Source organism: Rhinolophus sinicus, chromosome 15 (genome assembly GCF_057876585.1).
Source record: "Rhinolophus sinicus isolate RSI-liver-muscle chromosome 15, RSI-T2T, whole genome shotgun sequence".
Lineage (NCBI taxonomy): Eukaryota > Metazoa > Chordata > Mammalia > Chiroptera > Rhinolophidae > Rhinolophus > Rhinolophus sinicus.
In genome coordinates, this window is record NC_142515.1 from 101,957,573 (window position 1) to 101,984,467 (window position 26,895).

The window sequence follows — 26,895 nt, forward strand, 5'->3', positions numbered from 1 at the left end:
GAGCAAGATCTCAAATGCTCCCCTGCTGGTTGTTTTTTGTTTGTTTGTTTTTGTTTGTTTGTTTGTTTTTAACCAAATAGCTGTTTTACTTCCTTAGGTATTTTTAAGACAAGCTTTAAACTCTCATTGTTTGATATTTTAATATGTTAGAAACAGGGTCCGATATTTATGCTGGTCCTAATAACTAATTCAAATATATTGTCAATTTGATTCAGAACCTGTTATTTAGAAGTCAAGTCATTGGTAAATTTCTTAAATACAATTTAACAAATGTATTGGTTTGAAAATTTACAATGAGTAAGTTTTAGAAGCTCTAGTAACATGTACACACATGAGAGGTTTCCTGTTTCTTAGGTTTTTAAAACTTTACAGAAATATAACAATCCAAAAATGAACACAAATCGTAAGTAAAAGCTTGATAAATAATTTAAAATAATACTTCTCATTTAACTACCTAGATCAAGAACAGAGCATTACCAAAGCCCCAGAACGCCTCTTGATTAAAAAAAAAAATCCACGTATTAGATTTTTGTTTGGGGGTGTATTGTTTTTAAATAGTTGCTGGTCAAGTGCTCAGATTTCTTTTCAATACCAATCCCGTGGATTTGTTCCCTCCTCCCCCCCAGGAATTATCTTCTGGAAAATAAAAATAAAATGCTTTGAGCTTTCCTCTGTTGAGGAGGGGAAGAAAAAAACAGGCTTCAAATCCATTTTTTTCTCTCCCTCTGGCAACAGGCACCCCTTCCCCCAGCTTTCCACACTGAGAGACATAACAAACAAACGATTACATGTTGAAAAACACATCTGAAAACAGAAAGGTCACATTACTACCCAGTCCTGGGGAACATTAATCTGGTGTTTGGAAAACAGTTGACAGTTGAAGGTTGGGGTTTCTCTCTTTTCTACTCTTGGACTGAGAGAGAGAGAGAGAGAGAGAGAGAGAGAGAGAGAGAGAGAGAGAGAGATATTATTTAAATGAGAATAAAAGGGAATAGATCAATACTTTGTGGCCTCTTTAGAAATAAATGCTTTGGGGTGCTACCAACTTTCTAACCCAGATTTCAAAAAATAAACAAAATAAACTACAGGGACAAAGAGAGTCTGAAATGACTGAGTTTGCCTTTACTCAAAGTGTGGAGGGGTGCGTGTGTGTGTGTGTGTGTGTGTGTGTGTGTGTGTGTTTTCCTAAAAGAATGGATGTGAATAGTGAGAAATAATCACGATAACGTCAAGCCCTGAACGCCCGAGGGGAGAGTTTGCTGGACGAAAACCAGTCCCTTTTCTAATAGCAGCCTATGAGAAGGTGAAAGTTGATTGCCTGACCACTTGCCTTACTGTGGCATTTCTCTAAGCCTGCGCCCACCCCCTTCACCCCCCATCTGCCCCAGTCCCTGGCTCTGCGAGGAATTCCTTTCCCTGACTTGGATGGGCTGTGGGTTACCGGCTGGGAGGTGAGCTGCGTGTCTAGCACACTGATATCTGCCTGAGATTGCCCGAGATTCCTCTTATCTGAATTTGTGAGGTAGCATGAGAAAGACCTGTAGTACACTCCTGGGCTGATAACTGGAAATATCACATTGAAAATTGTACCAATAAATTGCTATGACAGCAGATAGTGAATTCTTCCCTACAGATATCCTTAGTTCCCGATATCACTGAAACAGAATGAATCTGAGAGGTGGGACGGTGGAAGGGGGGCACCCCGGTAGTGGGAGCGGGAATCTAGAGACATAGAATGAAGAGGCAGTTTTCTTATGGTTCTCTGTGACCTTGAGAATGCACTTTAACAAAATAAGATTTGATGATGTGTTCTTGCATTCTGACTGTTGGACAATAATCAGGTCATCGCGAGCAAACTCAGTCGATTGCTAGAAACTTCTCCCCCAGCGCCCTTTGCGTGTTTGTCAAAGTAACGTGTAAGCGCCTGTTTGGAGCCAAGGAGCCTCGGGTGGAAAGATTCCCGGCAAATACACCAGGTCGGGGAATTTCGTGCGGAGCTGGGGCTGTTATCCTGCCTAGGGCCGACGTGGCCAGGGCGCACCGGAACGCTGTGCCCCGGCTGTCCCGGCTGACAGTGATTTATGCGCTGGTGACACAAGCCGACAGTAAACCTGAATTGTTAGACTGTGTTTGGGAGCTGCGGCGGAGTTAACACAGGACTGCTCAGCTCAGCGGACCGATCCTCTATCCCGCATGCCTTTCCCCAGCCTCCCCACCCGCTGCTCTACAGCTCCAGGGCGTGGAGATGTCAGCTTTTCCCGCTTCGTTGGATTCAATTTCAAACCCCTTGGTTAACTGAAAGCATGACCTTTGGGGCTGTAAGCTAAGTCTGATGCGGGTCCTGTCGACTACGCGCCCCATGGAGCTCGGGGTGCAGGCGGCTGCGAGGCTACTGCGCGCCCAGGCCCCGCGAGCTGACGGTGGGAACGATCCGCCCTAGAGTTCAACGTGAATCGCCTTGGTGTTGGGGGTAGCGGGGGCGGGCCGTTTGCCTCCGAATGATTTCTCCTTGATCATTTATTTTAAGACGTGAATTCCTCCAGAACCCAGCAGCTGCTGTGGCCATAGCCTCAGCGCCAGGCAAGCGGCCAAACTGTGCTCTCTATGAAAAAACGAGACTGGTTCCATCCGGTTACGAACCTTCTCTTCTCGCAAGCAGATCGTGGAGCGTTTCTCTCTCCATTCACAATTCTCAGCAGGCTGTCTCACCCATGCTTGCCGCGGCTTCACCAGACTTCACCAGCACACGCCCCCGCCCGACAGGCCTCGGGTGGGGGCCTCGAGACTCCTAACGCGGTGGGTGGGTGCTGACTTGAGCCTTCTAGGTTCTTTCCCGGTTCCTTTCTCAACCGAGCAGTTCGAAAATTCATTTTACAACCATCTCCAAACTAAAACAGATGACCAAGAAAGATTGCTAAGAATTTAACTGATGTCAAGCACCACTGTTTTGGAAAGATTTTCCCTTGAGACTGGGGGAGGGAGGGAGCTATCCCCCTTCATAATTCACTTTATTTCTTCCAACTTTGTGGTCGACTTGGTTCCAGAGACCGATGCGGGCATGGTCTTGAAACAGAATAGGGCAGAATGAGCTGTTCCTCTCCCTCTCTCCAGTGTGAAGTCCCCGAACCCCATGGCCACCCCCCGCCCTGCCATTGAGGCAGAGCCGCCAATCTCTGGGCACCAGGCCCGGCAACAGGGAGACCGTGAGATAAAGGATGTGATAGTGGGGCCTTAAGTGCTCCGCGAAGATAAGGTCCCGGACTCTTAGAGGAATTTAGCCCCGCTTCCCTACTTTGGTTCTGTTTATACCACGCCATCCCACGCCCCCACACCTCCCCCCTTACAACACACACCTGGAGGGAGTGGGTACCGGAGATAGTTGGAGAAGACGCTCCATCCCCTCCAACCAACCCCCAGGCGATCAGCATCTCCTAAAGCCACGCGATTTGCTTAGTTCTGGTGGAAATCATGGAAGATGCTAGTGAAAAGGCATATCAACTGTCCGGAGCAACAAAGCTCAGGAAACAGCTCTCCCTTATTCATAAATATTTCTCCAAATATGTTAAAGACTTTAAGTCATTTTATTCCTTGTGGAATCGCCGGTGGCATACCTAAGATGGTGAAAGAAGTCGGTATGGTTTGTGCTAGTCACGTGCCAGAACACTGTTAAAGTGAAAGAAAAAAAGGAACGAAGAGTTTTTAAAAGAACACACATAACATTTAAAATAGCCATACACAAAACGCACACATAATATTTATGAGAACAGTTACAATGAAGAAATTACATTTCCAATTTAATAAAATTTAGTTTTTAGTCGTTTGCACAGCTCTTCTAAATTGATGACGTTTAATTGTAAAACGTAACTTTGCAGGAAAATTATTGCTCCCCTATCAAATTATAACACCATAGCAGCAAACGATGTATTTGGCTTTTAAACACACGCAGTTATTTTGAAACAAAATGTTTTTAACTACCTGGCACATACACAAAACACTAAAAACACGTTTACATTTTACAAATTATTATAGTACAGTCCCTTCTATGAAATCAGAATTTACCCCACTTAAACCAAGAAAGAACAACTAACACTTTGGGTTAAGTAACTTTTTTCTTCTTAATCTCTAGATGAGGACTGGAAACTAATAAATGAATATTTGCTAAAAATCAAAAACAAAATGCTGTATAATCTTCCTACTAAAACATAACTTACATTTCATACCTGACCCTATGAAATATCATTTATAAATTTTACAATTTTATGAAACGTAATTACTTTTTTGTATTTTGTAGCAAAGGGGAAGCCTTGTTGTTTAGTTTAAGCACATATTGTAATATCACTTACCTTGATTTATTTTTATCTTTTAAAAGTCCCTCTCCAAGATGAGGTATCTTTCTGTTCAAACAGCAAATGATATCAAAATATAAAATCTGAAGGAATGAGATATTTGAAAGTTTTTGACAACTTTAGAGATTCTATTAGTATTTGTTGATCTTACCTCTCTAATTTCCATAATTTACATGTCTGAATACATGTTTGTGTGACCATTACTATCTTTTCCCACATAAGTCATGCACATTAGGCAAGGAAGATTAATTCTGAAACTCTCATTTATTTTTAAAATGTTACAGATGGTGTGAGGTGAATAAATTTAGAATTTCTTTTCATCACAATGATGAGCAAATATGGTACAATATTGTTGATGTTAAAAGGCAAAATCTTTTAGCCTGTGAAAATCGCCCACGTACCTTCTCTTGATTAAAAAAAAAAGTACAATGAGTTCTTTGGTCAGGCTCTATATAATTTGTGTCCTCGATAGCGTTTACCATAAATATTAATCTGAGATTATAAAACTAGCTTTATTCCAATTAAAGAGAAATTCTGAATAACACATGCATAAAAGGGAAAAGACATCTTCCCCACATATTCACTTCCCAAACTTCTTATCCCCAATGCAGCAGAAATAATCCTTTGATTCCATTAAAATGGTCACTAACCTTATAATGATAAAAGAATGTTTTAATCTCTTACCTGAAGGAGTCTTGTCAATGTAACAGGAACTGAAATTGGGACTGTTCTGTGTTGTCTATTACAGTACAGGGCTCTGTACTGTTTTGCCTTTGTGAAGGCTGAAGTAACAATGTATGACTATTGCCTCCTGGGACCCTTATGAAAATGAGATAGATAGCTGGTTCAAATAAATGCTATAGACCTTGACCCAGGGATATAGTGGAGAAAAACAAATTATTTCATATACATCAAAACTAATATGTTATTCTCAATTTTGTTTTTCTTATGCATGTTATTTTGTATGCACATATGGAAGTTACACTCAATCAACAGATATGTAAGAAATGATTATAAAAATTTACTTTAACACTTTTTTTCAGAGCAGCATAAATCACCTCAGAAGCAATTTCCACTTTCAAAGTCTTTGAAACATGAGCACTTTAATTCATAATGTATCTTTCTCATCCTAAAAAAATTTAGGCTTTTTTCAAAGCTGGCATTTTGAAATATTCTGTTGTTTGGTAAGTTATGTATATAAAGTTGCACTTCCTATAGACTCTGTCAAAATAAAATCATTGTTTGTTTTGGATTTAATATTTATTTAAATAGTATTTAAATATATTTATTTAAAACTATGAACTCTGAAGAGTTTTAATTCTATGCAACTAAATGAGTTTTATGTAATGAATATATACAGTTACAGCTTAAATAAACCAAGATTATATCTCAACAATATATTATTAAAATGTGTTAGGATATTGCCAATCTAAGATCACCTGGATTTGAAAACAAAATGATTAAGGTATTTTAATGAACCACTAGTATACTCTTCTGTTATATGTATACATATTTTGCTGATTATAGAATGGAAACTAATCCCCCTGAAAAAGAAATTTGAGGTGAATTACTAATGAATTTTTTCCAGCCCAAATTTTGAGGTGCTAAGACATAAGCATATGTTTTGCTTTTAAAGATATTTCCAAAAGAAAGTTTCAAAAATCAAAAAGATATTAGAGGAATACTCTATTTAAACATTATGATTATTATTCTTTTTTTTAAATCACTAATCTTTATACAAGGAAAAACATGTTTAAGAGTCCTTAAGACTTTAGGATCATTGAAGTAGAAGCATGGAATGTTATTTTGAAAAGGAATAATATATATTCATATAATACACATGCATATGTACTTTTTTAAAAAAGAGGGCTAAAAGGGCTTCATAATTTTTGGCAGCAGAAAAAGGGAATAGTAAACATCACAACCCAAACCAAGCATAAATTCATGGTTTTTAGGCAAAAGAGAAAGGGCAGTTTCCAGGGTACATTTAGTTTTAGTTGGAGCAGTTGGGGAGAAAGAGAGTTAGGCTCTCACTAATTAACTACATTATTTACACAGAGCAATAACGACATCTCCTTTTCCTAATGAACTTTGTAGATATGTTTCAAACCCTATACTATAGACTCACCACTTACTTGTGAAATAATTTAGAACTTTGATTCCAGTTAGGAAACACGTTTCTCCAGCACCATATTGTGATATTTTCAATTATATTCTCCATAATACGTCTTCAAACGGAGTATACCGCCAGTGATAATTCATCATTTATTTAACAGCTACTTATTGATTATCTACGAAGAGGCAGGCACTGTTCTAGGAGCACCAATGAAAAAAACAAAATCCTTGCCCTAGCTGGAGTTAGGGCAATTCTTTTTGCAGAGTATGGAAATTAATCATCAGGGAAAAAAACCTGTAGTTTTCAGGTTACCCACCAGGTGGCAAAGTGTGCAAAACTGAAGGTTTAGTATGGACCAAAATTTGGTGCAAAGAATAGCATATTTCTATGAAAATTTTCACCATATTTTGTTCAAAATGTCTCTTTTTGAGCACAATTAATTGCTAATGGTCATAATTCATCTTGTGTTTAGTTTTATAAAGCATTCCTTACTAGGGGCTCATCTCTTCAAAAAAAGAGTCAGCTGCATTCCCCAGAGGCCTGTCTACAAGACCCCAAGCTTGTCTTAAGAAATTTTACTTTTGTCCTTCCCATATTTCTCTATGCTTCCATGTGTGTGGATTATAGAAATCTGCCTAAAGGTCTGAACATCTGGCTTTGCATAGGGTCTCATAAATCCTTGGGTCAATTGTATTCAAATTTACATAAACAGGTATCACATTGTGATTTGCACATATTGTCCAAAACACTTACATCTTAGAATAATAACATCAATGTTGACAAGTAGTCAAACACATATTCCAATATATACATATGTGCAATCATGCATATATTTGTTTCCAGATACCTCTTAAGTGAGACCTTACACTTACATTGAAAAAATAAAATTACTTCATTTATTCAGATTTCTTCTTTGGAACAAAAGATATTATTCACAAATAAAATTGGACCTTTAGTCATCTTTAGATCTTCCAAAGAGATAAAAATACTCTTCCCTTCTTAGAAAATGATTTAGGATACAGGATGTAGAAATACTTGTACTGTGGTTTATATGGTAAGTTTGAGATTTTTCCAAATTCTTTACTACCAACATCATCAGGCCCTACAAGATATGACCTCTGTCTTTGAATCCACCTCCTTCTATGGGTTTCATCATTCATTCATTCATTCATTCATTCATTCATTCATTCATTCACACATTCCTCAAATGTTTACTGACTTTTTCTTGTTTCAGTGACTCTTTTAAGGTGCTTGGAGTAGAGAATTGAATAAAACAGGACTTCCTCATGCTTACATTCTAGTGTACATGGACCAAACTTGTTTTTGACCCACAGCCGTTGCATTTTCTGCTTCCCCTGCTTTGCAACACTCTCACCCAGATCTTTTCAGGGATGGATCTATTTCGATACGGATATACATATGCATATTTATCCCTATGGCCAGTATATCCAGGACCCTCTAGCCAGTGACCTCTAAATAAAGTCAAGTTTATTTCATCAGAGTGTACTTGTGAAGACTGAATGAGTTAAGGAATACAAAGCCCTTAGCAAAGTAAGTGTAATGGAAAAGTAAGATAAATGTTACCCACAATTTTGACTTTATTATCGTTATCAATTAAAAATCTCCGGAATTCTCCCAGAGATTTCAGAGACTCCTTTCCTTATGCTGTTGACCCAACTACAAAATGAGCTCATCTACAGGAATCCTAAGTTACAAAAATCCATTTCCAAGATGCTGAAAGATAATTTCCTCCCAGAGCCAGAGCTCTGCTGTGCAGCATGGTACAAATATCCTCAGCTTAACTGCATGGTTTTTTATCATGGATGCTAATTTGAAAATAATTTAGAGATGTGTTTGATTGGAAACAAATTTTGACCCTTCAATGCATTCCATTCAAAATGTTTCCACTGCAAAGTGTTTAAACTTTTATTATTGCATTTATCACATTGTGTTATAATCAAGGGCAGGGTGACCGTACTTCCTAGTTTACGCCTGTTGTCTTGAAGCACCATCTGGTTTAGCATTTTAGCACTCTCAAAAGTGTCCTGGTTTAGACAATAAACTCTATAGTCCTGCAAGTTATGAGGCAGGTGCCTGGCTGGAGAGCCTGAGGACCACTGGGGTGGTCCTAAGCTGAGGGTGGGCCTGTGTGAGAAATTGGTGAGTCTGGTGACCCAGAACTGACTAGTGGATTTGTATGCAGAGGAGGGCTTTGAGGGGAAACTTAAGTGCTGAAGGCTAAAGGCAGAATTGATGGAGGAAAGTCAGGAGGGCCTCAAAGACTATGGCAAGGCCCTGTAAGAGAGGGTTCCTCTTACCATTTCTGCTAAGAACGCATTATACTCTCGGACACTGAAGATGCAGAGAAGAGCATCACTGTGGCTCTTTCATTTATTTTTTTCTTTGGTTTTTTAAATTAAATTTATTGGGGGTGACAGTGGTTAGTAAAATTACATAGGTTTCAAGTGTACATTTCTATAATACATCATATATACGCATATATATATATATATATATATATATATATATATATATATATATATATATATATAGTGTTCACCACCAGAGTTAGTTCTTCTTCCATCACCATATACTGTGGCTCTCTTAGAACTTTCATTGTAATAAGTATATTAGGGCACAGCATCCTGGTCAAAGAATTGAGAGCAATGAGACTTAACCCAGAAGATGCTTTGCAACCCTAAATCTCAGTGAGGAATGAAAACAACTAAATCTGAGTTCTTACGGGCTCTGAGAAACATTTCGGTTAGGAGATGGGGACATTTTTACATATGTCTTAATCATTAGTGCAAAACTATTTAGCGTAGCATAATTTTAGTTTTGGGTACTCCAATTATAGAGTTAATTACAATCTATTCATTAAAAAGAGGATATTTGATAAGTAGGACATCCATGTCCTGCTAAAGACATGGGACTGGCAAGAGGATATTTTTCTGAACAGAGAGTACCTTGGTTATTTACTTTTAAAATTGTATTGTGAAAGATTCGTTAAATTGAAACAGGACAGTATATTTTTATATCCAAGGCATGTTATTAAAGTACTTTGAGATTTTTGAATATTTGGCTTAAGAACCCTTGTCGATATCAGTCTGTTCATTCAACAAATACTTATTTAGATGTTACTGTTTGAATGCACTGTGCTAAGTGATTATGACATTGTCAATATGCATATTTATTCCTATAGCTTATTCTATCATTTGTTTTTATGCTGACGAGCTCCCAAAACGTTATTTTAGCATTTATCTCCGATATCTTCCCTATATTACATTTCCAAACTAACTGCTAAATATCTTCACATGCTGGTCCTATCTGTACTTTAAATCTAACAGACCAAAGGGGAATTCATTCTCCCACTCATATGGTCTCTCTTGTCACTTTACTCCCAACCCCAGCAAACTTGTCCTTCACTTGTGTTTCCTGTATTGATAATGGCAACACCATCTTCAGATTATTTGGAGTAATTTTTAACCCTTTCATCTTTATGTCCAACAGCCAGTAATTCACCAAGATGGTTTACTTCCAAAATGTCACTCACATATTTCCTCTATCATATCCATTCCCAGTAACTACTCAAGTTCAGATTTCCATCATATTTCACTTGCATAATTACAGTAGCCCTTCCTCTGATTTCCTTATACTACATTCTGTTGCGTTTCTATTTCATATTTTAGATTGGCTTTAGAAAGATCTTCCCAAATCACAGCTCAGAAATGACACCTTTCTTCATGAAAGTCTTCAGTTGCCTACAAAAAGTACCAACTCCCTATTTTAGCATACTCTTTCTAACCTATAGTTTCCAGTTCTTTCTTCCACTAAATCATTGCTCATACCTTACCCTTGAATTCCAGCAGATTATTCACTATCCCATGACCCTCACACATGTTTATGTTTCCAGGCCTTTGATCAGGGTATCCTCCCACCAAGTAATAAATACGCTTACTGAAATAACATTCATCCTTTCACACTCAGCTAGTCGGTATTAATTGCTGACTCTTCTCTTTCTAAAACACTTTAAGGAAAAAATAAAGATCTTTTAACACATTTTTCTTCTGCTGTTCATTAAGGTTAGTAATATACAAAATGTACTTGGGAGTCTGCCTCTCTTAATCCCTATAAATGGTCATGAGAACCTCCAAAAGTCACAGAACTTCTCCAGACCTGCACTAAGTTGTGGTGATATACATCAAGTATTATAGAAGTGTTATGTGATTATGGTTGCCTTCCTCCCATGGAAGCCCTTGATGACAGGGAACAGTTTTCTTCATTTTTGTCTCTTACACAGCACCTAGTTAATTCATTCCTTGTGTAAAAAAAGGCCATCTTTTAATGCTTGTTTGAATATTTAAATTAAAACTTCCCTGTAAGGTAAAACAATGCTCTAAATTTATAACATGCTATAGGTACTTGGGAGCTCTCATGAACTTGAATATGTGAGAAATTGGATTTTCCTTAAATAGTGAGAAAAGCGTAAAATTCATCAGAATGACTTTAGGAGAGCAGGCCATGGCTATAATGTGATTGGCTACATTAAGATTTGAAATAAATTGATGTAATAATAATTGAATATCTGAGAAACATTCTGAGCCAATGATAATGGAAACAGGTGAGGAGAAGGGCAAAACATTGTTCAACTTAACAGTATAAAATAAAGAAAAACACAGAAGCAAATATTGGCGATATCTATTAGAATGCGACTTTAGCTATCAAATTCTAAATGTGTAAAATCGTCTTTATGTAGAGAGAGATGCACTGGGCTCTTTCAGACTGATACAAAACGTAAAGCATTTGGTTCAGGTAACTTCCCTTGCTCTGATTCCATAATCATCAGTCAGCGTTCTGCAGGCTGAGAAAGAGAATGCATTGATCACATTCGTAAGTTATCACTGTAACCTTTCCTTAAGTTCTGGATTTTTAAAAACTCAATGTATGAAAAATACATTTGCTTGATGTGTGTTGACAAAACCAGGTTTCTGAGGCTGATAACCAGACCCAAAACCAACACAACTTCAAAATGGTAATAAATAGTACCATGGGAGAGCTGTTACAGGCCCTACATTTTGCCTAATCCAATGTAAGCTTGGCCTCATTCGAGAGTTTTTCATTTCTCTGGCTTATTATCAACAAAGGCCATAATTTTTTTTGGATGGCATTCTGGAAAATCCATGTATTATTTTCTTTGTTCCCAGAGTAATTAAAGAAAGGAGAGAACTATGTATGTTTTTTATTTATGCAGTTATGAAATCAAATGACTAACTGAATTCCTTCATCAACACAATTGCCTACATTTAATTTTGCAGTCCATTTTTAGGGGGAAAAATATGTAATGCAGCACCTATGCTGCAATCACACAAAAATTCACATATATTGAAAATATTCTATATAAATTCTCAGAATTTGAAAATACAATAAACTATTTGATGGCCTCTGGATTGAAAATGACATTTCTTTTTGGAAGAGACACACTGCAGGGCAATGTGATGGATGACAGTTGTGCTGGTATACACATATACAGCTACTTCATTTTGCTCCTTTGTCCTCTCAACAAGAGAAGCAGCCTTGATAAGCTTTCTAGGCCTCTCCACTTCTCTGCTTTTCTCAGACTGTCGACCAGGGGAGTACAAGCAGATACTCACTGGGGGTCTGGTTCTGGCAGAGGGTCTCTCTCCTCAGGTTGCATATATTCACGCAGCTCAGAAGAGACAGCTACCCCCAAATTGTTTAATAGGAAACCACTCTTTTTGTTTTGTTTGTTTTTTTATACAAATTTGCAAATATTCATTATGCTAAATTTCTACAAAGGTAGTCAGTCCTTGGCTGTCTACCACACCCTTCAGATCTTCTCTATATGTTTGTTGGAAGAAATTCCTTTTGCCCGAACTCTTCTGCACAGGTTTTTAATTCAGATGATAAACATTGGTTTCTTACAGTTAATTAAACATCGAAGAAAAACATATATTGTATTTACCATCTAATAACTAGCGATGTTCAGTAATTTGGTTTTAGCTAATCAACCATTGATTATTTTTAAACATAAGTACACAAGTAAGTAGAAAAGGGTATATTCAGTCAGATCACAACCTTACAGCTTAATTTAAAAACTTGATTATAAACTTAGGTCATGCCAATGGCTCAAAAAAGAGTTTTCAAAAGTGAAAAATGGTTTCACTTTTTAAGAAAAGCTTCATCTTAATTCTTTAAGTAAAGAATTCTTTAATTCTTCAAGAAAGAAAGAAAAGAAAGTAACTTGAGATCCTAGAGTTACTTGTTTGTTAAATTTTTAAAATAAATTAAAGAGGGACTTTGTAAAGATTTTGTCTTTAAATAGTTTCCTTCGGAAAAACATCAACTTAAATAGTTCTGAAGTGGTTAACCACTTGCAAAGAGACTGAAAACAATGTGTGTCCCCCAAACATACATATTTTTGATTCAGACGTTTAAACTGTCAATACCCGAGAGACAATGCCATTGACGTGTACCTGGCACTAGTCCTGCCAGTTAATTTTTTCCCTGGAGAGTGGTTTTGGGCGACAGAGTGGCGTCCAGGTTTCCCAGGTTGTTGCACTGACAAACTGCAGTGGTGGTAAAGTCAAGGAGCCTGACAAAATCTCATTAATCATTCTAAATTAAATCCAACCTTCCTGTCCAACCATGCCAAGAAGAAAGCCATTTTTTCTTTTTAACAAATGAAAATTTCCTCAGTAAAGATTTGGTATCTTTCTCTTGTTGGTCTTTAATTCAATTAGACAAAAATAAAATAAAACAATCCACTTTTCTAAGCTTGCAAACAAAACATTTGTCCAGATATGATTTAACAGATCAACCAAGTGTCTTTTAAAAATAAAACAAAATTTGAACAAAAAATACATGGAAACATTCTGAGGGGAAACTATACTACTTAAATTAAGGATACCATTTATCTTTATTTTCTGATTAGCTTAATGAATTTATTTTGTTCTATCTGAAATACATGATCCTTAAAACTATTTGAAATATGAAATAAGAAAAATATCCATTATCCATATCTTGGTATATTTTATTCGACTCTCTTCTTTCCATTCCTAGTCTTTTCCTATTTTACATAGCAATTGTAATGTGCATAATTTAATATCCTTTTTAATAGTTATCATTTTTTTATAACTGTTTTCCCATATTATTTGTAAACATCATAGCTTCATAGTAATACATTATGAGGAAATATTTTGGTCTACTTCACCGGTGCTTAGCATAGTACATAGTATGTATTTAAATATTTGTTGGTTATTTGTTAGAAAAGACCCATGTTCTGAGCTTTCCAGTTGTTTCCAACTTTTTTTTTTTCATCGATTAAGAACAATGATGTGATTAAGCTGTACTTACTGCCTTTACTCTATTTTGGATTATTTCCATAGGATGGTTTCCCAAAGCAGACATAGTCACTTACAAATGCTTGAAAAGAAATTGTAGGTAGTTGTGTTATTAATAGTGATCTGTAAGAAAAAGTTTACCTTAAACACAGGAAAACAGACTCCAATTAGAATAAACAAGTTATTATTTTAAATATTAAGATTCTGAACAAGTGTACTCTCATTGAACACCATATTAATAATATTGTCAAAAATGGAAAAGATCAATTTAGAGAAGTAAAAAGATCAATGACTTAAACTCTTGAAATTAAAAAACAAAAAAAGATAGACAATTTTTAAGTAGCAGTGATTCGTCCAAATATTTAAAATTAGAAATCCTAGAGGGATGAATTTATATCTAGAATAATACATAGGTTGAATCTGCATTAATATTTAAAAAAATTAACTCTACTATGCTCTAATTTGTAACTTTTGTACACCTGAAAGGTGTTTTTTTTAAATGCAAATAGTAAAGCCATCTTTCTATATGCTTATGCAGAAACTGAACTAGGGCTAAAATAATTCAGTTGGATTTAATGAGTAACTGCTCCAGGTTAAGGTTTGTCTTAGGTACTGAGGGAGATGTAAGAACAAAATTTCTACCTGTAAGAATTGAGAAAGTCACCCTGAAGCGAAAGGAGTCTAAGACTTTGAAGGACATATAACATTTCAACAGGTAAATTTGGGAGAGGGCTTATAAATTTTACAGATGAGAAAGCAGAACAAACTAAGATTAGAGCGTTAATTTTAACAGAATATAATAGGAAAAGTCCTGTTGATAAATTTGGAGGACTCTAAAAGTTTTTAAACATTTTTCCACTTTCCTTTTCTTTCTTAAAAAAATATGACCTGTATCTTAGAAAACATAAGTGGTAACCATGCATGGGAAGGATGCACCAGCAGTGCCCAGGTGGTATGATGTGCTCTGGGCTTGAAACAGCCCTTAGTAGGGGAGAAAGGTGTAGACAGGCCTGAGCTGCAGTGGACCATAAACACTCTTGTGGGTTTCAGCAGAGCTCAGATTACACACTGAGTAAGGGAGTATTTGGTCAGAGACATTATAAAAGCCATTAGCACTATTGTGACTTTCTAGCCTCAAAGAACTCAGCTCCAAGTGAAAAAGATAGACTCCAAAAGACCTGAGTGTAGATGGGAAAAAATTATTTACTTGGGCTGTAGCAATCTTCAGCAATCTTGAAACTCGCCTTCTGCAGCTCTTGGGATACCTACCGTTCTTCTCTGGCCCTTCTCCAGTTTTAACAAACCCTCTTTTTCTGACTTCTTTGTCTCTATCAAAATGTAAAATGCTGTTTCCCAAGCATTTCTTTTTTACTCAACGTACTCCCTAGAGGAGTGTTCTTTCCCCATGCTTCACTTTGTATGACATACTTTAAAAACTAATATGACCCCCCGAACTATATATCCAACCCCAATTGTTTTTGAATTCTAGTTTCATTCTCCAGTTGCAGTCAATGGTCGATTGATACTTTCACATTCAAAATATACAAAAATTGACTTTGATGATTATCTTTTCCATTTCTCTCCACTAGTTGCTTTTCCTACTGGTTACCTTTGAAATAAGACAACCAGCTAGATCCTCATGTTAGAAAACTTTGTCCAAAAATCACTAAATCCTATAAATTTCCAGTGTTATTTAAACTTTTTAAAATTCATGCCTCCTCTCTAAATCCTCTGCCACTTGCCTAGTTCAGTCCTTATAATAAAACCTGACAGACTGGGAGCACTCCTTGACCTTAGGAAGATCACATTTTGATAAAGGAGTTGGACATGTAGAAAATTATAGTATAAATACACACACACACACACACACACACACACATACACACACACACACACACACACACACTATATCCACAAAGGAAGAACCAATTAACACCAGTGGTATGTTTGACAGACAGTCTTTGTCAGCTTTGATTAAATTATGTTTGAGGTGGATCTTTGATGAGTCGGGGAATTTTAGATACAGAAGGGAGGTAAGAAGACCACAGAAAGCACAGCTTATGAAACGTAAAGAAAGACCAGACTACAGTTGAGAAATGTTGTTGGAGATGAGGCTTTAAAGAGAAGCTAAGGCCAGGTTGTGAAGGGTCTCATATGCCATGCTACCGAGGCTATACCTAATTTTGGAGAGAGAAGGGAGGCACAGACTTTAAATGATATGTCGGCAGGAGTTTGCATTTTAGAAAAATAAATTTGCTGTATCTGAAAGGAGTTCCAATAGTTCCCAACTTCAGATCTGCCTCCCCAGCAGGCAATGACATTACTTGTATGTCACAGTGACTGAGGGATCATAGTGGCATCTAGCAGGGAAAATCCAGACATGTTTATGTACTTACTGCATGGAGCAGTCTCCCACAATGAAGAACATCCTTCCCCAAAAGCCAGTGGGACGCCTACTGGGAAACAATGAATTGCTAATTTAGTACATTTTTAGTAAACACTTATTATTAAGGTTTTTCAAAGACAGATCATTTAAAATTTTTTCCTCACCTAGTTTTTAAAAATAACCAGGAACAAATCCTTATTCAGTAAGCTTGGGAAATGGTTAAAAAAAAACAAATACTATCCAATTGGAGAGGGTTCCACTTCAAGTGATGGCCAGGTAGCTTTTTCAGACCAATCCTCCAACAGATAAAATCACAAACTCTGGACAAAATATAAAAATCAACTACCTGAAAGTAATGGAAAGCAACCCCAAATAGGCTGATACTACAGAGGAGAGAACAATTGGAAGAAGAAAATAGCATTGGGTGAGTTTTCCATTTTTATAGCTTTTAGCCTGAGGGTAGTCCTCATTTTACATCACAGGAGCATATGAACCATAGGACAGAGTTTGGGACAATAGCAGCTACTGAAAATAGAGAAATAATGGCAAGGAGAGAACCGGAGAAAAAGGCCTAAATTCTATGCATGAACTCTGCCCCAAACTCTTGGCTGGTCTCTGAAGCATGAACGCACAGGAAAGATTCCAAGCAGAGCAACCAGGTTAAAGAAGTGAACTGAGACGTCAGCTGCCACCAATTACAGGGGAGCAAGAGCTTGCAATGGGAGTTCAGCCAATTCAATTGCCAACATAATAAACAGTCTGCAGAGAAACGGATCAGAATCCAGGGTTTCTACTAGGTTGGTGCAAAAGTAATTGCAGTTTTTGAAATTGTTTTTAACCTTTAAACAGCAATTACTTTTGCACCAACCCAATACATTTTATTCACCATGTCCAGGACAAAATCTAAATTACTAACACCTGAAGAAGCCAGAAAATATCTGTTCACAAAACACAATCAAAGGCTGTCACTGAGATAATCTAAATATTGACATGAGCAGAAAAAGATTTTAAAGCAGCTTTATAATTATGCTCAAGATTGTAAGGGAAAATGTCCTTATAATGAATGAAAAGATAGGAAGTCTCAGCACAGGATATAAATTATAAAAACTAAATGGAATTTCTAGAATCCAAAAACACAATAATTAGAGAAAAAAAGGTTCATTGAATGGGCTTAAAAGAATGGTTACCAGGGATTCAGTGAACTGGAATATAGATCAAGAGAAATAATCCAATTAAAAATGATTGAAAAAAAATCAACAGAGCCTTATAAACCTGTGAGACAAGATCAAAAGGTCTAGCATATGTATCAAGAAGAAAAAGAAAATTAGGCTAAAAAACTATGTGACAAAATAAAGCAGTTAGAGAGAAATGACATTATACATGGGGGGGTGTGGGGAGGTGGGGGGGACAATATGAAAACTACTGACTTCTCATTGGAAATAATGGAGGCCAGAAACAGTGGGAAAATGTCTTTAAAGTGCCAAAGGGGGAAGAAAAAAAAAACTGTCAACACAGAATTATGGATTCAGCAAAAAATATTCTTCAAGAAGGAAAATAAAGACATTTTTATATAAAACTATGATACTTAACTAATTGCCAAAAGACCTGAACTGTAGTAGATATTAAAGTTTTTCAGGCTTACATGATATTGTAAGGAAACTTGGAACTTCAGGAAGGAATAAGAGCATTAGAAATGATAGTGGGGGTAAATATAAGAGTATTTTTTCTTAATTTATTTAAAATATATATGATGGTTCAAGCAAACTATACCACTTTATTGTGGAGTTTATAACATATGCAATATGTAAGATATATAACAAGTATAAGATAACAAGTAATGGGGTAATGGGATAAACACACCTATTCGGTTACAAAGCTTTTATATTTTATGTGTGGTGGTACAATATGAACTGCAAATAGGCTTTGTAGAGTTGCATATCTTGGTATGGGTTTGGTTTACACAGGTATATGCATTTGTGAAGACTCATTAACTAGTACACTTAAGATTTATGCATTTTATTAAATATAAATTTTACCTAAAAAGAAAAAAACACTAAAAAATTGATCCTTAGCTAATGATATGCAAGTTGAAGTCTTTAGGAATGAAGTGTATTGCTGTCTGGAACTTATTTTGAATTGTATCAAAACAATAAGACGAGTTGATTGACGGATAGAGAGATGGATAAATATATGGTAAAGTGAATGCGGTAAAATTTTAATTGTGGAACCTAGTTAGGAGTACATAGGCATTCTCTGTAAAATATTTTAACTTTTATACTTTTGAAAATTTTCAGGAAAAAATGTTGAAAAAAGGAATACTTCCCATCTATATTTATAATCAGATCAGGATGGAAAAATGAAAAAAGAAATCAGGGAAAGGAAAATACAAAAAACAACAAAAAAAAGAGATTGTCGAACTAAAACAGAGAGGCTGAGAAAATCAAATGGTAAGGGAAAGACAGGAAAGGAAAAAACAAAGATAGAAAGAGAGAAATACAAGAAGACAGCAAGGTGCCATTCACTGGAAAAATAGGAACAATAATAAATAATGTTATCACTACTCTTTGTCTTTTGAAAATTTCACATGATAGTTCTGAAGTTAATAAATTAGTCTTGAAGTTAAAAATTGGAATTATTTTGTCATGGAGTTCAAAAGTATGTACCTGAGAAAATTATTGCAATATTTGCTTCAGAAATCTTAGATATTGTTTAGTATCAATAAAAGTCCCTTTGACTTTCAAAAGTTATCTTCTATTTTGTCCTTGAGAATTCTGTAGTACATCATTCAGTTGTAATACTGACTTAGGGCCAGATCTGGAAGGAAGCCAGGATTCCACACCTCTGGTACGAGTTTCTACTCCTACAATTTCTTCCTAGTAAACTAGCAGCTCTATCCATCATCACATAGTGCATCACTCCAAAGCTAATGCTTTTCATTTAGAGGGATTTCCAGCGAACTTCTGACTTACCATGTAAATATACTGTTCTTCATCATTCCAATGTTAAGTGTTATAATTATTAAATAATTGTTAATTAAGATATACTTATACCTTTGCTCTCCATGAAGCGGTATTTTTCCTCTCATTACCCAATCATGTAACACCTGTGAAGGCAGAGCCCATGTCTACGTATCGCAAGTACCTAGCATTTCCTAGTATGTGGAAGACCCTTAATAAATATTTACTGAATAAATAAATAATGTTTACTATCATTCACAATATCCCTTTCTCAATGCGTTCTGAACAGAAATCAAGATTAGAATAGTAAGTTTTGACTAATTAGTTCAGATATAAGTTCTAATAGTGTAAATCTTAGATTTTAACATGTTTTGCTATCTTAAATGGTTTAAAGGCCTTATTGAGACTAACCCAGAAGTACTAAAAATGAGAAGTCACTGATAGGTGGTATATACAACTGAAAACAACAAGGGAACAAGACAAACAAATGAAGAAACACAAACTCATAGACACAGACAATAGTTTAGTGGTTACCAGAGGGTAAGGGGGGATGGGGGTGGGCGATGAGGATAAAAGGGATCAAATATATGGTGATGGAAAGAGAACTGACACTGGGTGGTGAACACACAATGTGATACATAGATGATATATTACAGAACTGTACACCTGAAACCTATGTAACTTTGCTAACACTTGTCACCCCCAATAAACTTTAATTAAAAAAAAATGAGAAGGCAAGTAATTCACTTATATTATAAAAATAAGTGCCTATTTTGCATACTGTGTTTCCCCGAAAATAAGACCTAGCTGGAAAATCAGCTCTAATGCGTCTTTTGGAGCAAAAATTAATATAAGACTCACCCGATCTTATTTTACTATAAGACTGGGTATAATAAATATAATATAATATAATATAATATAATATAATATAATATAATATAATATAATATAATATAATATAATATAATATAATATAATATAATATAATATAATATAATATAATATAATATAATATAATATAATATAATATCAGGTATATTATATAATATGATATAAAATACTGGGACTTATATTAATTTTTGCTCCAAAAGACGCATTAGAGCTGATTGTCCAGCTAGGTCTTATTTTCGAGGAAACTATGGTAGTAACAAATCCATACTCTTTTCAAAGTTCAAAGGAAAGAGAAGCTGGTATTGGCTTCTGTCAAAGTCAGATCCAACTTTTACAAAGACAGTAACAATCTCAGATCAGAATCAAATAAATTTCAGAACTCGGTTTGAGAGAAAAAAGAAAGGCTTTAGTTAAAATCTTTACAATAAAATAATTATGATTATAAATCTCTTTAGTTAAATATGTACACATTACATGGTATTTTTAAAAAGAATGGAAATGAATAAAGTTTTTCAGGCAAATCTAATGCACAAATATACCATCCTTTAGAGTATAATGTCAGTTTAACATTCTTAAACAGCTGTGTCAGACAATGGCTCTGCTTTGTGCAAAACGTGATAAGTAAAATTAAGAAAAAGTCTGCAAAATTCTTGAGTTCCTGAAGGAAATTACTAAAAAAAAAGTAGTAAAAGAAAACAAGGTTGTACACTCAAGCTTGATTGTATACAGAGGCTAGAATGACCAGCACTAATACAACCCCCATATCTGCTAAATAAGTCCTTGGGTAGCTTTAGTTGGAAGTTAAAAGTTGAAGTCTTAACAATTGTGCTTTTATGCAGCCACATGGCCAATAAGGTAGATGTTGTCATAAAGGTGCCCTACAAAATCTTCACTAATGTTTTGAGCAGCACGACGGGTATTTCGAATAAATTCTCGCTTTGACATTTTATTCTTCACATGAGGGCTAGTGAGGTCAATGGAAAGTAGAATCAAAGAGTAGCACAGTACATAGACAGCATCTGGAAGGAAAAAGAAATACTTTAAAATGTGGTCCCAAACGCATTCTATCAAAATGTTCAGAATTTCAAAATACCAAGATTACATCATAACTAAATGTAGGATGACCAATTCATTCTAGTTTGCCTGGGCCTTTCCAAGCTTCAACATTGAAAATTCTGTGTCCTGGGAAACTCCCTAGTCTGGGCAAACAGGGATGGTTGGTCACCCTAACTGTACACCAGTTCAGTGAGCATTTTCTTCAATTCAAAAGAACGTTAGTTCAGCATTGTATAGTGAAAACTAAATTTTAAAATGTCATAATTGGCTTTATTTTCATCTTGCTTTCAAATGTGATATTTCCATTCAACTCCCCATAAAAACCATCTGTACTGGCAGTATATTTATCTTCCCATTAAAAAGTTACATTTATTCACATGTGATTTTTCAAAACCCTAATTTAATTTGAAACCATCTTTAATGACAAAGAAAATGTATTAACTTGGTACTAGAAAATAAAATGTAAACTCCTAAGATTATTAAATCAATATTGTTTGAGGTATTTATTTTAAGGGTCTGTGGAATTTATATACTAATCTCCAAAGCAAATCGCTAGGGAAAAAAATTGCCAAAGCTGAGCATCATGAGACAACAAAAATATTTCTTCTTAAAATTTTCTCTGGGGGTGGCCAGATAGCTCAGTTGGTTAGAGTGCCAGCTCTTAACAACAATGTTGCAGGTTCAATTCCCGCATGGGATGGTGGGCTGGGCCTCCCCTGCAACTAAGATTGAAAATGGTGATTGGACTTGGAATTGAGTTGCGCCCTCAAACTGGATTGAAGGACAACTTGGAGCTGATGGGCCTGGAAAAGCACACTGTTCCCCAATTAAAAAAAAAAAAAAAAAAAAAAAAAAAAAAATCTTCTCTGGACCTAAGGTCCACAAGTTTAGTACCTGTGCTTCTTCTATGCAATTTATTGTTTCAGGTCTTATGTTTAGATCTTTGATCCATTTTGAGTTAATTTTGGTACACGGTGACAGATAGCAGTCTAGTTTCATTCTTTTGCATGTGCCTTTCCAATTTTCCCAGCACCATTTATCGAAGAGGCTTTTTTTTTTTCCATTGTATGTTTTTGTCTTCTTTGTTGAATTATCTGCATATATATATATATGGGTTTATTTCTGGGTTCTCAATTTTATTCCATTGGTCTCTGTGTCTATTTTCTGCCAATATCATCCTGTTTTGATTATTGCTTTGTAATATAAACTGAAGTCAGGGAGTATAACATCTCCAGCCTTGTTCTTTTTTCTTAGAATTGCTTTGGCTATTCAGGGTCTTTTGTGATTCCATAAAAATATGATTTTTTTTGTTCTATTTCTTAAAAAATATGCCATTTGGATTTTGATGGGGATTGCATTAAATCTGTATTTTTGCTTTGGGTAATATGGCCATTTTAACTATGTTGATTCTTCAAATCCATGAACATGGAATATCTTTTCATTTCTTTGTATCTTCTTCAATTTCTTTTAATAATGTCTTGTAGGATTAGAATGGCTATTAACAAGACAAGTAATAACAAGTGTTAGAGACGCTATTGAGAAAAAAGAACCCTCATATACTGCTGGTGGGAATGTACACTGGTATAGCCTCTAGGAAAAACAGTATTGAGGTTCCTCAAAAAATTGAGAATAGAATTACCATATGACCCATAAATCCTTTTTCTGGGTATCTCCCCAAAAAATCTGAAAACATTTATCTGTAAAGATTTATGTACCCCTATGTTCATTGCAGCATTATTCTTGGTGGCCCTGACATGGACACAACCAAAGTGTCCTTTGATAGAGGATTGGATAAAGAAGATGTGGTACATGTATACAATGGAGTATTATTCAGCCATACAAAAAAGATGAAATACTGCCATTTGTGACAACGTAGCTGGATCTTAAGATTATTACGCTAAGTGAAGTAAGTCAGAAAAACTTGAGAACTATATGACTTCACTTATATAAAACTGAAAACAACAAACAAACAAGACAGATAAACAAAGAAACAAACAATCACAGATACAAACAACAGTTTAGTGATTAATAGAGGGTAGAGGGGCGGGTGATAGAAGAGGGTAAAGGGGATTAAATATATGGTGATAGAAGGAGAACTGACTCTGGGTGGTGAACACATAGTGCAATATATAGATGATGTATTACAAAACTATATAATTTTCCTAACCAATGTCACCCCAATACATTTAATTAAAAATTTTCTTTATATATATGTATATGTGTGTGTGTGTGTGTATATATATATATATATATATATATATATATATATATATATATATGTATGTTCAGGGCAAAAGTTGATGTTTACTATTAAAATAGTAACAAAACTCAATATACGTGCTACTACTACTTGCTACAATTGCTTGTCACTACTGCAGTGTCTATATTTCAGAATCCTGCCATCTTAATAAACCTAATTAAACATTATGTCTTGTAAAAGCATGCTCAACAAATTTTGTATGATAGGTAAATGTTTTGTAATCTCTGCTTAGTAAAATAAACACAATAAAATTTTTGATATGAAAGGATAAAGCCATACCACATGAAAAAATATGCAGCTCAGACTGTATTACACACACAAACACAGATATACACAAACAATGAGCACTAGTTGTATTACCGTGTTTCCCTGAAAATAAGACATAGCCAGATAATCAGCTCTGTTGCGTCTTTTGGAGCAAAAATTAATATAAGACCCGGTCTTATTTTACTACAATATAAGACCAGGTCTTATAATATAATAATATAGTATAATATAATATAATATAATATAATATAATATAATATAATATAATATAATAAGACCAGGTCTTATATTAATTTTTGCTCCAAAAGACACATTAGAGCTGATTGTCCAGCTAGGTTATAGTTTTCGGGGAAACAGAGTAAAACACATTTTAGTAGAAAAATTCTAGGTGTTACTTATGTAATATATGGATTATTAAAAGCTTTAAAAATAATTTCTCAAGTTTTTAGCTAGATTAGGAAAACTACCCAACACTCAAACAAGAATAATTTTTAAAAATTTATGGAGCTAAGTCTAACTTTCCTCCTAATACAATATATTTACCATATATAAATGATAGCTATGATAAACTAAAGTAGTCACTGCTACTAGCAGTTAAACAAGTATTTGTAATTTTTCCTCATGGTGAGGAAATATCTTATAAACTACTATTTTTACCTAGAAGTAGAAGTGGGAAAAGGAAATATGGAATTCATTACGTATATTCTTACCAGGACTAAGGCCAAGTTCTCTCATTAAATCAGGGTTACAAGCACAGAATCTATGTGAAAACTTTGTTATAAGAGTTTCAAGATACTCCCCACGCTCTTCAGGGGCATGGATATGACGAAAAAATTCTCTCAGTGCATTAGGCAAGAATTGATTTCTAAAATTATGCAGTGTTACAAGGTCATCCAAGACATCTCTCCTATTAGAAAAAGAAAAAGATACAGTATTAGTTGACTTTTCTCTATTAATTGTAATTTTTTGGATGAAAATGCTTTATTATTGATTACCAAATCAGCTAATAAAGTATATACAATTCTCAAAATTAAAAAAAAATCTAAGTATGATTACGTAAGGAATTAAACAATTTAAAAATATTTCATGAGTAGGATAACAAAACAAGATGAAACTAGTAATTCTAATTATAAAATGAAAACAATGAATTTTTCAGTATAAAAAAGGGCACCTTCTTTTCAAATGTCTTGGCTAAATAAATCCAAATAAGAAACAGAGCTCTTTTTTTTTTTAATTATGAAAATGAGAGTCTTCACTTTCCATACGAATCCACATCACCAGAGTACCAACTGTTTATACAGACTTTGAAAATTATCTACATATACTGTATATTGTTCTAGAATTTTCTTTTGCTTATTTCACATAGTATATTGTGAACAGCTTTCTATGTCTTTACACATAGCCCTAACTCATTTTTTTAATGGCTCCACAGTAGCTCATCTTATGGATATAATAATTCTAATGATACACATTTAGGTTATTTATAATTATATAAATATTTATGCACATATATGTGGATATATATATACAATCAACAGCATTCTAACAAATGGTCATACTTTGTTATAAATGCTTCAATCCTTACTAAACTAAACCATGATTATATGATTATAATCTTTAATTTCTACCAGTTGCTTACAGAAGACATAGGTAAACTGCAGCTAGTGGAGCAAATATGGCCCACTGCTTGTTCTTGTAAATAAAGTTTTATTAGAACACAGACATGCTCATTTGTTTATGACTATCTATGTCTGCTTGAATGACACAATGGCAGAGTTATTAATAGCTGTGAAAGAGAGCATATGGCGTGTAAAACCTAAAATATTTACAAAAAGATCTGGTCCTTTACAGAAAAACTGCTGATCTCTAGGTACCTAGCATTTAAAGATAAAAAGAGTTAACGACACCATCTTTATGTAAGATATTTCTTTGAATAACCAGTATGTTACACTGTAAACTCCTTAAAGACAGGGATTATGTTTTAATCAACTGCATACTCCTACTCTCTAGCAAAATTCCTAGAATATAACGAACACAGATTGTGGTTGAAAAATCCTGAGAAATAAGAAAGACTGAAAATTACAATAAAAAGGCAGACATTTTTGAGCCATTCATTAGATAAGTATGAAAGCAATAATTTAAAAAATGGTAGTTCAGTATATCACATCAAAATGTTGTCCCAATACTTTTATGTACATTGATAATCACAATTAAAGACTACAAATGAATGGCTGGCTATCAAGTCAGAACAGCATACGAGGCATCATTTCTATCTGTGTAAAACATACTATTAAATGACGCATTTCTAGGATTTTCAAAGTTGTACATGACACTTCTGTGTAATATCTATATGCAAATATATCTATGCAAATATCTCCAGGATTTGTGAGTTTATAATTACAATTTGTCTATTTGATTTTTATATGGAAAATTTCAGAATTCCGAACTTTTAGTTACCCAAACACTTAGAGTTTATGGCTAGTTATTATGAAAAAGTGCTGCAGCTTCCTCAAAAAGATATGGTTTTAGTTTGCTATTACAAAGATGTTGGGCTTCCATTTTGCATGGGCTTTTTTTAAACTTCTATAATAGTAACTTCATTACCAGCAAATTAAAGCTCACAAAAAAAGATTTGTAAATACAGGAATTCTTTCCCTGTCTTTACTCAATTTTGCAACTAGATTAAGTGCTATGTAGTATAGTTTTTAAAGTAAAAATTATGTCATTAAAGGCATTACTTAACTAATTTCTAATGAACACTAATTTTTTTTTACCTTTCATCAAGATAGATTCTTAGTTTTTTCCAATTTAGTGTTCTTGTACAGAAGATAAACTTTGCTATTTCCTTTGGTGAATCATCTAGGATACCTTTGGACATAAAGTAGTTCACTCCCTAAGACAGAAAGACAAATCTCATAAATAAAAAAAGTTTTTATTTATAAATTTAACAATTAGGCAACAGAAGAGCAATAGCCATAAATTCTTTCCAGCATTAATAGACTTTTTATAGCTTTAACATGCAAAATACAAGCTAGAACTTGAACTGAAACTATTATTTGTAGTTGATAGTTTACATGCAATGAAAAGTAGGAAATTCAAAGTTAAGACTCCTAAAGAAGTCTAATTCAATTTTCTAGCTCGTGTCAGTTAAAACTAACTATACAGAAATATAGCCTAATGGGGGAGTCGCGGGTAGAAAGAGGAGGGAGAAACTATATAGACATTAAAATAAGCCTTATAACAAATATTGCTGAT

General features: G+C 34.8%; 1 protein-coding gene and 1 long non-coding RNA gene across 2 annotated transcripts in view; both read right to left on the bottom strand.

Annotated features, from left to right (window-relative positions):
- Positions 1-257: 257 nt before the first annotated feature.
- On the bottom strand, positions 258-20,055 carry LOC141572722 (uncharacterized). The gene is made up of 3 exons (XR_012498132.2): positions 4,344-20,055; positions 3,354-3,663; positions 258-2,888 (listed from the first exon to the last, which is right to left on the bottom strand). It is a non-coding gene; the product is annotated as an uncharacterized LOC141572722 (long non-coding RNA).
- Positions 20,056-20,441: 386 nt separating this feature from the next.
- Positions 20,442-26,895, bottom strand: part of FBXO8 (F-box protein 8) — a 41,928-nt gene continuing 35,474 nt past the window's right edge. Inside the window, exons 4-6 of the mRNA XM_019733191.3 lie at positions 26,415-26,533; positions 24,351-24,547; positions 20,442-21,076 (exon numbers count right to left, since the gene is read on the bottom strand). Of these exons, the coding sequence (XP_019588750.1) occupies positions 20,889-21,076; positions 24,351-24,547; positions 26,415-26,533 (504 nt within the window). The 3' untranslated portion in view covers positions 20,442-20,888. The remainder of the gene's footprint in view (positions 21,077-24,350; positions 24,548-26,414; positions 26,534-26,895) is intronic.